The sequence below is a fragment of the Propithecus coquereli genome, unplaced genomic scaffold (assembly GCF_000956105.1).
Source record: "Propithecus coquereli isolate 6110/MARCELLA unplaced genomic scaffold, Pcoq_1.0 Scaffold479, whole genome shotgun sequence".
In the NCBI taxonomy this organism is placed as follows: domain Eukaryota; kingdom Metazoa; phylum Chordata; class Mammalia; order Primates; family Indriidae; genus Propithecus; species Propithecus coquereli.
Genome location: NW_012150607.1, coordinates 485,371 through 497,937, shown reverse-complemented (window position 1 = coordinate 497,937; position 12,567 = coordinate 485,371). Strand labels below are relative to the sequence as shown.

Here is a 12,567-nt window from a genome sequence, read left to right as displayed (position 1 = left end):
AATGAGCTCTGTTGGTGCCACTGTCCTCCAGCCTGGCCAACAGAGCCAGACTCTGCCTCAAAAAAAAAAAAAAAAAAGAAAGAAAAGCAACAAAAAACAGAGCATGAATCCGTGAATATATATTTGGATTCCAAAACTGATGTCATCTGATTTCATTGATCTATATGTTTATCTGCATGCCTGTACCACACACTACCACACTCTCTTGGTTATCATAGATTTGCATTTGTCTTTGAAAGTAGGAAGTGTTTCTTCCACTTTACTTCTTTATTTTAAGATTGGTTCAGCTATTTCTTTTAAATTTATTTCTTTTTTATTCTTTCGGGTGCGTATTTCCCTATGTTGCCCAAGCCGGACTTGAAATCCTTGTCTTAACTGATCTTCCAGCCTATGCTTTCAGATTAGTTGGGACTATGAGTGTTACCAGAAGTTCAATACTTGTGCCCGACTGCATCAGAAGAACGAGGACAGGGTTCTGAAGAGAAGGAGAGGGAGGTTTATTAATTTGCTGGCAAATGAGGAGGATGGAGGCTCTTGTTTTTCAATGTCAGTTTCCTCTGTATTAGGAGACATACAGAGCTTTTAAAGGGAGGGTATTCATCTTCAAGGTATGGCTATTTAACTACAGTTGATTGCTATTATCAATCCCATCTCGAGCAAAGACAATCTCGTGACCTCTCCTGGGCCATTTCCATAGAGCCAAGTCCTGTAGTACAAAAAAAAAAAGGACACTTCCCTGCCCCTCCTGACTACTGGCCTGGGGCAGGCATGGAGGTTTTAATTCTCAAAAAGAGTGGGGGAGGTTTTAAAGAGACCCGTTGCAACACATTTCAACTGTTCTCGGTCTTTCCCTGTTACATATTCCCTACTGTCAAATATATCCATCCGTATCTATGGGAGGAGGGGTGACGTAGTCATCAACCTACTTCCTGTGAAATTGGAGTGATGTTTTAGATGAAAGGTTTATGTTTATTTATGTAATTGCAAAGCTTTGACCATAGATTTATAAAAATAAAGAATACCACAATTGGCCAAGTGACAAATGGCATAAGGAACAACTACAAACATGAGGATTGACAAGGTGAAAAAGATTACACCTGAAAAGAGAGATTTTACCCCACTTCGTGTCTAAGACACTAGTATGATTGTGGGTCCTTGCTGTCACCTGGTATGTAACATCAGATAGTGGGAGGGGCAAGAAGAAGACATGACTTCTCTGAGTGTGGAGCTATTTATTGTACCCTGTAGGTGATGCGAGAAACCATCTTCTGCAAATTCAGACATCACAGATGACAATACTTTCACCAACTGAGCTCTAGGATGACAAACCCAGCTGTGAGACAGATCAGGAGAAGAGAAAATAATCCAGGAAAATCGCACTAAGGACTTGTATCTCCATCTGATACATAGAACAAATTAACTAAAGAAAGATCAGTGAAAAGAGCAACATTTTCATTTTTCCCTGTTCTTCAACAGGTACATTAGATCACCTAAAGTCTCGCACATCCGCCAGGACTTGGGTCCCCTTCTTCCATGGGACATTTCTTTATTATTGCATGATCAGGCCTAGGTCTAATTACTCCTTTTTTTCCTTCTTTCCTGCTGTAGCAAACATCCGGCAAAAAAACAGACAACATTTTGTGATGATGAACACAACAGTTGCCACACAGGCCAGCAGGAACCCAATCACATCCAGAGAGTGGTACTGGAACCAGGTGAGGTCGTGGGCTGCAACCCGAAGGTGTTTGGCTCCTTTGTGGCGCATGACGAACTCGATCCAGAAAACTGCTCGATCCAGGGGCTTCACTGGCTGATCATGTTGAATTCTTGATAATTTCATAGCATTCTCTTTATATCTGGAAAACAAAAACATAAAGATTCCAACAGCGAAGGTAAGTTTATTGACTAAACATGTCAAATCCATGAAAGATTTTTGAAAAGTGTCATACAAGTGATTCAAAGTAAATTCCATAAATTGACTAAAATTTGAATATCTTAATATGTCATATTTTAATATAAGTCATATGTTTGGCTTTTACTTGGAATTTTATCATTAAGAAATCTTTTTAAAAGTGAAAATGGAAGGTCAGTTGGGAAAGTTAATAACTTTCAAGCAGTGGAAATATTTGGAATCATTCTCAGTGCTGTAAGTAAGGAAGTAGAAATGCAATCTGGGAAACATCACCTTGATGTTTTCAAAAGGGAATGGATCTTGGTGGCTGAAATGCCTCCTAAGCACTCTCTCTGCTTCCATTTTACTCTTCTGTCTTCTACTCTCTGTTTCCTACCCAGGACTCAGAATGATTATTTTTGAAATCCATGTGTCATCGTCACTTTGCCTGATCAAGATTTCCATCTGGCTTCCCATCTCATTATGAATATAACCGAATCTCTCCTTTGGTCTACAGGACCCTACGTCACCAAATACTGGAACTTCCTGTCCTCACACTTTCCCCATGCACACTGCCTTCTAGGTACATTCTCCTTTTATTACCCTTTAAACTACAAAGTATGTTCTCACCTTAGCACTTTTACAGTTTTCATCCCCTCTCTCCCTCTTTTGGGGCATTCCTCCTTGAAACCACACAAAGCTTGCTTGTATCTCATTTTGAAGCTTCTCCTTAAATGTTCTCTCTCAGAGAGGCTTTTCCTGGTATGGTAGCACCCGTAGGATTTCCTCTCTTTTGGTGTACTTATTTTTCAATTTGATCTTAGAATTTTAAAATATGTTGTATATCTTGTCAAATAAACTGTTAAGTAGGGAATGCATAAGATAAATGTACATACTCTAGGTAAACAGCTCAAATGGCAAAACCTCACAGAAAAATTATTACGAAGTCACCAATGGACTGTTACTTTTAAAGAGGTAACTTGATTATTTATAACTTATACATAGTATGGATAGAGTGTATATCTTTATGGTTTTCAATCTTTTAAAATTTACTGAGTTGTGATGTATAACCCATCATGTGCTCAATTCAGGTAACTATTCTGTATACTCTTGAGAAATGTGTATTTCTATTTTATACACATAGGCACACACACGTACCTATATGTACATATTATAAATGTATATGCTATATATAAATATCTTTACATATATCCTCTGTGAACAGGTACATTTTTAAATTGTGTTCTTCAAATGCTTTATGTCCATAATCATTATTTTGTGTTTTCTTTGTTTAGATTTCACATAAGTACTGGTACATTTACATTTATATCTAACATCTCATTCTGTATTTTCTCTTCTATTTTTCCAACTTGTTTTATGTTTATTGTCTAGTTTTTTCCTGCCTCTCTTAAGATATTTTTATCATTTATTCTTCTAGTATTTTTCCTTGAGAAAATATGTTTCAAGTATTCCTATAGGTGATACCTCCTTATATAGCAATATTATTGATAGTAGTAATAAATGTTGAATTCATAATAGCTGATCTAGACATAGCAATTTCCAAATTATTTCCTGTGGATTATGTAAATAATTAATTATTAATGGTTTATTTCACCAAAATTAAAAATTTGTGCTTCAAAGTATATCATCAAAAATGTATAACAATCAACCCATTCAGAATGGAAGAAAATATTTGAAAATGATATGTCTGATAAGACATTGTAACCATAATATGTAAAGTATTATTATAAATCATGAATAAAATAAATGTAAAAATAACAAAATGCTCAAAAGATTGGAATAGAACTTTCTCCAAAGAAGGTATGTGAATGATTAGTAAACACTTGAAAAGATGCTCAGTATTTTTAACCTTAAGGGGAATACAAATGAAGAGTAATGAGAGACTACTTTACACCAGTACAATGGTAGCAATAAAAAGACAGATGATAAACATAGGGAACACTATGAAGGAGTTGAAACCCTCCAATTCTGCTGGTAGTAATGAAAAATTGTGCATGTATGTTGGAGAATAATTTGGCAGCTTTTCACAAACAAATATTCCCATATGGGTCACCAATTTCACTAATAATATCTACCTTTATAATATAAAAACATTTTTTCAGGAGAAAACATGTGCAATTATGTTCATAATTGCAAACAAAATGTCCATGATCTGATAAATGGATGATTTAATTATCATATATTGATATACTAAAAAGTACTATTGTACAGCAATAAAAGAGAACAAAATACTGATACATGCAGCTCCATGGATAAAAAGAAATTAGGCCTAATTGAAAAAGCTATTTACAAAACATTATAAATTGTATGATTCCATTTATGGCAGATTTCTAGAGACGGCAATCCATACAGAAAAAATTGCTATTTCCCTAGGGTTCGGGCCTATGGGAAACGGCATCTATGCTTATGAAGTTAATTTTGGCTTGATAAAAAAGTTCTAAAATTATATTATGGTGATGGCTTCAAAACTCTATAAGCATACTAAAAATATTTAAATTTTGTACTCTAAATAGGTAAATTTTATGCATTGTAAATTATATCTCATTATCAAATCTATTAAAATAATGATGATATAAAAGTAAAGTTTTGAGTAAGAAAAAGTAATACATTCAGAAATTTTAGGAATTGAATTAAAATATTTTATCATATTTCTAAGTTCATTACTCCTTTTACCTGTGAATTTTGTCTTATTTTTTAAAATTCATCTTTTTTATACTTATCTATATATCTGAAGTTACTTTTCTGTAGAACATTTTTGCACTAATTTATTACTCATTAAATTTATGGATTTCAATGCAACTCTGAAATAACTGGTGAAAAATAAAAGCAGATTTCATATTGTTTAAAACATTTAAATTCTTTCAAAGTTAATCAACTATTAAAAGGGATGAACCTCATCTTCCTTGTTGACAAGAAAACATATCTACAAATACCACTTATTAAGAGAATTAATATACTCACATAGGGTTATTAATGACTGTCTTCAAAGCATTGAGCAAGTCTGCACTTGACATTGTGTTGAAGTCCACTCTAACAGCTGCTCCCTTGGACTTCATGCGAGCAATGTTGTCTGGTTGATCCGCAAACAAAGGAATGCCCACCATAGGGACCCCGTGGTAGATCGCCTCATAGATGCCATTGGCTCCACCATGAGTTATAAAAGCCTTGGTTTTTGGATGACCTAGAATAGGGTAAATGTCAGGAAAATTATTCATTATAAGTTTAGGAATAAAATGAGAAATGCACACTATAGGATACTGAAAGGGACAATGTTTTCTAGAGAGCAGATTAGAATACCCATGAAACTTCCGTGAAATTGCATTCAGATTTCATAGGAAGAAGCACCTACTTTTCTGGAGAGGAAAGTGAAGGCTGCATGGAAGAAATGGTATGTGACTTGAGAATGGAAAAATGAATACAATTTTCCAGGTGCACAAATGAGAAAGCACAATCTGGAGAAAGAAAATGTACAAACAACATAAAAAGGAAAAGAAACACTAAAGAAAAAGGTTAGGCATGTAAGAACACATTCTCTTAAAGAAATAGTATGTAACCTAAACATCTGTATCCCCACAATATACTGAAATAAAAGAAAAACAAACAAAAAAAAATAAAAGAAATAGTGCAGTTACTGACTCTGACACGGAAGGTGTCCAAAGCAGCAGTGGTGAAATGAGAGGAGGACAGGCCACACTTCTCTGTGGAGGTGTTATCACGTTGTAATAAAGACTGAGGATTTATTCCAATAGAAAATGCAGAGTCACTGGTAATAGAAGAAGACCTGTTATTTTTCAGCGTTGTGAAATGAACCTACTGTAGGGAAAAGGATGGTGTAATGTTCTAGAAATAGGAGACAGACAACCCAGGAAGCTATTGAAAAAATTTATGGGAGGTGATTACACCTGAAATAAAGATATTAATACTTTGTTTATGGACATAAAGAATATGGGTGGATGTAACAGAATGCCAAGTGATATACTTTATTCTTTTCCCCTAGGGCTAGAAAACAAATAAAAAGAGGTTTTATATTTGAATTTTCAAAAATAAATATTCACTATTAGTTGCCGTTGACCTACTATCACTCTAATTGTCTGTTAGTCATAAGTTCAGTACTTTTTCTCCAATATCTTACCAAGAAGGTCATTCTGGGGCAACCACTTGTACAGCCGAGTATTGCGTCCTAAGGTGTCTGGTTTCTTGCCATCAAATCTCCATAGAACCTGTAGGGAAAAGAAAATACCTTGCTCCATGGGTGGAAATCCAAAGTTATGGCACGGTAAATCTCTAAATGGGTTACAACCCACCCATCTAGTTAAATCCCCTCCACATAAAAGATGAAGAAATAAGAACAAGGTTGTTAAGTAATGAGAACTACTGAAACTCTGAGGTAAATAGAATAACCAGATTTCAATGCATAGTATTATAATCATTTTTGTGTATAAGAATTCTAAGTAATGTACATAAATTATATTTTTCATGGTAAATTCAAGTATTTAAGAAATCAACAGTAAATGTAATTCTAATATAAAAAACATGCATCAGTAATCATCTTTTCATTTGTTTATGTATTTTGTACTGCTCTCATCTTCTAAATTTAATAAGTTTTATTATTTCCCCTTTTCAATGTTTTCTTTTAATTATGTTGGATACGTAATGGTTGTACATATATATGAGATACATGTGTTGTCTTCATACAGGAATACAATGTGTTATAATCAAATCATGGTCATTGTGGTATCTATCATCTCAAGCATTTGAGGGATATGAGTAGAAGTTCATTTATATATACTTGTTATATAAGTAATTTCTTCATAGTTTGACATTATTTGACTTACAAAATAATCTATAAGATGAGCTCCTTGTTAGAAAGTTATCAATGCTGTATTGAGAGTGTGCATGACTGCTGTTAGAAGTTGTTAAGCACTTCTTCCAAGAAAAAGTTTGAGTGGCAATTTTTGATAAAATCTCAGAGTGTTATCACTATATCTAGTTTTGGAAATTCTTTCAAGGTAGAAAAATAGTGCTGGTGGTCAATTTGTGAATAACAACACAGATGTTGAAAAAGTCTAAAATTTTATTTTGCTAAATTTTGCTTAATAGATAAATTTTTCTTAACACTTAGATGATAGGCTACCGTAGTGATTAATATGGTCTGCTATAACTCAGCCATTTCCAAGCCCAGTAACAAAAGAAGCTACTGATTGCAGAATTCCCAGGCAATCCTTATATATCGGAGTTTAATTTAGGAGTGTTGGCCTTCTTCTTGCCATGTCAGCATTAGAATAATTCAGAGATTTTATCAGAAAAGTAGCACAGCTCATTGGGAGAAGTCTATGTCAGATAGAAAACTAAAACTAATTCATGACTACTCATAGAAAGCAAGTGTATTCTATGTGTTAGAAAATAAATTCTTGTTCTAATTTGTGGAGAGGGCATCTGAACCTCTTCCCATTCCCAGCTTGATTCTCATTGACTGCTTCCTTTATTCCACTCCCGTTCCTCAGCAGAAGGAGCTGTTAACCTAGCAGTGAGATCAGAGTTTTGTGGGGCTACATGATATAATGCACAGGTTCTGCCCAAAGGGCAGGATCCCATCTGCATTGTTTCCTTAGATCAGGGCCCAGTCCAGAAAGACAGGCAAGTTTTTCTCTTTCTTTACATTACTTCGCTAGGTGGATCCCTGTGATAGTAATTTCTCAGTCCAATTATCCATTCTCTGAATAGCACCCTGAACAGAAAAGCAAATAACCTTATTCCAAGTCTACAGGCAGTACAAAAGGTAAGATCACATGGGAAGCCTAACCTGCAAGGCAGTTCATACTTTATTCAATACTTATTTTTTTTGTGCTAGTGCAGATACTTTCTAAAATTTAACTCCTTTCTGATAGTATCTGTAGTGTGTACAGAGCACTCAGGAAGTCTGTTAGCAATAGCATCAAATGACAGGGCAGAATTTGGTAATATCCGTGCACATGCTTTCAATCCAATGATAATATCAAAATTTCACGGAACTCTTCGGTATATTTGTTATGATCACAATGTTAATGTCAAAGTTAGTATAAATGACAACCAACTTCTTTACTATTGTAGCATTTTCCATGTATCTTTTAGTTTCTGACCTGATATCTGGGATAAGTGGAGCTATCCTAACAGTTAACCCTTTGGACAGAAAATTTCTGCAGCTGTGCCCTTTACAAAGTTTAACAGAGCCATTCAGTAGCTGTCCACCACTAGGCACTTTATCTAACCTTTTGTGGGATCTGGGCAAGGGCTGAAGCAATCACATTGGCCCTTTCTTCTGTCATGTTACTGATCAGTGACCCGAGAGAAAACACCACCACACCATTTTCTCCAGAGCTCTGGACAAAGTCTTCCATCTCCTGTGAAGAAAGAATGTGTTCCATCACAAACGGTTATCAATATAAGAAATATATTTGAAAAGATTGTGAATAACATATAAGAAGAGAAAATCAAGTATTATTAGAGTAAGGGCCATTTTTTAACTGAGCTAATCAGTGCGTTTATATGGAAAGAAATGTGTATGATGACATAGATGTCTTCTATTGTGAATATTTGTGCAAATATGTGTTTGCATGTGTATGTATGTATGTATGTGTGTGGGAGGAAGAAATGAAGTAGAGCTATTACAATGTTGTTGGGAGAGATAATGTTAGAAAGTATTATACCCAGACTGTTTATTTATATGATTATATTTACTAATATAGATTATTGAAGGTGGCTTCACTTGGCTTAATTCTATATGGTTGTAGTTTTAAATCACTGTCGTTAAATTCAGACATTTTTCTGTAGAACTTTTTTTAGTTTGGAGCCATTAGAATCATTCCCCGATTATGACAAGGAGGAAATCTTACAAAGAGTTGGGATGATTTTATATCTATATTTCTTTAGTTCTATAATCCTTTATACCTCACTCTAAGTTTTTCATAATTTCCAAGTCTTTTCCCCTAAAACACACACACAGACACACACACAAATACACACAAAAGCATACACACAAAATAGCTGAATGTTAAGAATCACTGATATTCAGAAACATGATACTGTGGTTTGGAATTTTAGTGAAATAGCCCCAAGGATTTCATTCATGATACAGAATTATATGGGATATAGTTACTTAGTTGAATGATCACATTTCTTAGGTCATTATTTAGGTAGGAGGCAATTTTATCCTGCAAGTACACTGTTAAATTGATGTGCTATTTATAACCTGTTGGGAGGGACTGTCATTATCCCCTCACTGTGTCCCACAGAGAGCACCTTTCCCACAATGGAGAGAACAACCAGGCTGTTCTGTCATGATATCTGGTCACACTCTTGAGGAGCTCAATCACACCAATAAAACTCCTGGTGAATATGTGCTTACTTTGAATTTATTGAGAATTATTTGATTTGCAATTTCAATTCTGTGCCAATTTTTAAATTTCAATTCATTCTATAGAGGGATAATTCTAATTTGTTCAATATATTCTCCCACCAAAGAATAAACAGACAAACCAACCAAAAAGGCAAAGAGGGAAAAATTCAAAAAATATAAATGTAGAACCAAATATTTCCTGGATATCACATCAAAATCATATACTCTTTGTTTTTGTTCCCTTCATATTAAATTAAGTAATTATTTCTTTCTTTGTGTAAAATAACGATCAATTCCTTCCAACATAGCAAGTATACTTTTATATGTTAATCCTTGGGGTGAAGCTTCTGCTTAAATCTGTTGTGTACAAAGATAATTCTGTACTTTGAAAAATATAGTTTTAACCAAATGACATCAGTTTTAATATGAGGGTCACTGTACTATTAATACTATTCCATGTAATACATGGGACATCCAGGTATTCTGTGTGATTCAACTTACCTGAAGCCACATTTTGTGTAACTTGTGCTCAATGTTTTGTCTCATTGTCTCACTACCAAAAAATCCTTCTTCATCCACTCATTATAGAAGTAACACAACCTGTCTACAAAATCATTACTGGTGTCAATCGGTGACATCTTTATAAAAATAATATAACATCGATGTAAGAAATTTTGTAGTAGTATGAAAAATTAAAAAAAAAGATATTGACTTTCACCCATAGTCTATCTCAGAGATATTCCAAATTTAAAGTTCGTGTGCCTTCATTATGTTTTTTATTCTGTATATATAACTCAATGTATTTATGTGACATGTGTTTAGAAAATCTTACGTAAATTATAATCATAGAAAAAATTGTGATTTTCTTCTCTTCATCATTTGCCCCTCAGTTTCCAAGCAAATTTACATTATGGTTAATTATTTTTTGGTAAAATTATTATACTAATATAGTATGCACATATTATAAGTTCGTTATCGTTTCAAACCTAAGATATTTAAATTACTTTCAGTATTTATTTTATGAATATCTGCCATAAATACTGAATTTGACCCTCTTGATTTATTTTTGGTTTATATAGTTTCATGTAAGTACACTGTGAAACCTACAGCTATAAGCATTTTTAAAATGCTTGATATTTTGCTGAATGCCTTACTATTTTAAAATACACAGGTATTGTCTCAGAACTGAATATTTCATAGAAAAGTAAGCAATTTGTGGCAACATTACTTTATATAATAATTAGAGAATACATTTCACAACTATTGATTGGAATTTAAATCATTATGCAAGTTATGAGCAACAGCTATTATTAGTAATTATCTCTATTTTCCTACTAATTATCCTCTTCCTTAATTATTGTCCTTCTCTTACTCTCTTCTGTTTCTTACTGGCACTATCAGATTCCCTTAAAGTAAATGGGGAAATTTATTAATAGGGTTAGATTGCACAGAATTTTCCTTAATCTTACTTCTCCTTTTGTCCCTTGTGAAAGTTATCTTAAACAATTTTCATTCAATGTAAATATTGGGTTTTATCTATGAATAAGATTTCAATTTTATGTTGGTGCTAATGAGAACAAAGACAAAAAAATCATATAATAATGCACTAAGAAACCTTGCTTTTTTTTTAGTCTTAAAAGTATGATATTAAAGTAAAATATATTTGGTTCTTATGTTCCCTCATAAGGAATATTATTTTATATTCTGGCAGAATTCTTTTGCAAATTATATATAAGGTTAATTTTGAGACACACATTGTAGAATTTATTAGGTCTATATCATATATAGAATGTACATTATCTCTGTGCTTCTCTGTTAGGCAATTATGATGTTGCAACAAAGGTTTCCCTGGGGAGCTTTACTGAGGTATCCTATAGACTTGGCCTAAGGAAGGAAACACCTGCTCTGATAAGGTAAACCATCCCTTTTATGCTGTAATAGGTAAAACTCTAGGATCTCAGTGGGGAATGATTTCAATGCTGGAGTGAAATAAGTAAACATTAAGTTTTGCTGTAAACATTTTGGGGACACCTTTACATTGGTGAGGAATGGTGTTCCTTTTTAGCTGAAATAATGATGAGAAGCCTTAACTCTTACAACAAATCAACAAAACCAAACACATAGGAGTATGTTACCTTAGGCAGGGGCTTGGCAGGTTTGCAATGGAGTCCTCCAACGAAATCAAAATTTGGTAAGAGTGGGCGAGGAAAATCAAAATCCCAATAGGTTCGAATAAGCCACATATCAGCTTTCTTCATTGTCTCATAGATTGTAGTGGGTCTGCCTGAAGGGGAGAAAGAAAAGAAAACATAGATGACACAAGAGAGTTGTCTTGAGAATATAAAAGTAATTTCGTGAAAGAAGTTGGAATAATGTAGCCAAAGATATATAAAGTGTTTGATCTTTGATAAAACAAATACATACAAATGGCAAGATATAGGAATAATTTAATTCCTATGCACTATATATATTGTTGACATGTATGTGTAAGGAAAGCAAAGCGTTAAGATAATTTTTAGATGAGATATGTCTCTAACGTCAGACCAGTTTATTCACAATCACTAGTAATTACTAATGTAAACTACTATGGAATTATCCATGCATTTGTTAATTTTCTAAAGGTGAAGTAGTGACAAATATGCATTTAAACAACTCTTTGAGTTCTACTATCCATTAATCCTAACAAATCCATAAAAAATTCCTTCAAATAACAACTCAGTTTAATTTCTACCATTTATGAATCTGGTGTCATGATCCTTGCTTCTCCAAGGGTATCAAGAGTCTTTGGAATATATGGTTGAAATCCTAGTAATAGCTACTAATTTTGAAGCTCTTAATAATATTAGTATTTTAATAATAAATATATGTAGCTGGGCACGGTGGCTCTCATCTATAATCCTAGCATTCTGGAGGCTTAGCACACAGGATCGCTTGATCTCAGGAGTTGGAGACCAGCCTGAGCAAGAGCAAGACCCTGTCTCTACTAAAAATAGAGAGTATTCGGCAGGAATGGTGGCGAGTGCCTGTAGCACCAGTTCTCAGGAGGCTGAGGCAGGAGGACTGCTTCAACCCAGGAGTTTGCAGTTGCTGTGAGCTCTGCACACACCTTGGCACTGTAGTCCGGCTGATAGAGTGGACTCTGTCTCAAAAAAAAAAAAAATACTACTACTAGTATATATATATTTAAAGAACAGCTAGAAATTTTCAAAACTTATAGAAATGGATAGCTTTTGCTACTCCTTCATCTGGCTCATATTTTACTTAATGTGGTTATATAATT

At 33.9% G+C, this 12,567-nt stretch overlaps 1 protein-coding gene across 1 annotated transcript in view; it reads right to left on the bottom strand.

The window, feature by feature from the left end:
• Positions 1 to 998: 998 nt before the first annotated feature.
• The window catches only part of LOC105819298 (UDP-glucuronosyltransferase 2B17-like), a 13,031-nt gene continuing 1,462 nt past the window's right edge, over positions 999 to 12,567 (bottom strand). The window contains exons 2-6 of the mRNA XM_012655502.1: positions 11,423 to 11,571; positions 8,161 to 8,292; positions 6,045 to 6,132; positions 4,874 to 5,093; positions 999 to 1,856 (exon numbers count right to left, since the gene is read on the bottom strand). Of these exons, the coding sequence (XP_012510956.1) occupies positions 1,577 to 1,856; positions 4,874 to 5,093; positions 6,045 to 6,132; positions 8,161 to 8,292; positions 11,423 to 11,571 (869 nt within the window). The 3' untranslated portion in view covers positions 999 to 1,576. The remainder of the gene's footprint in view (positions 1,857 to 4,873; positions 5,094 to 6,044; positions 6,133 to 8,160; positions 8,293 to 11,422; positions 11,572 to 12,567) is intronic.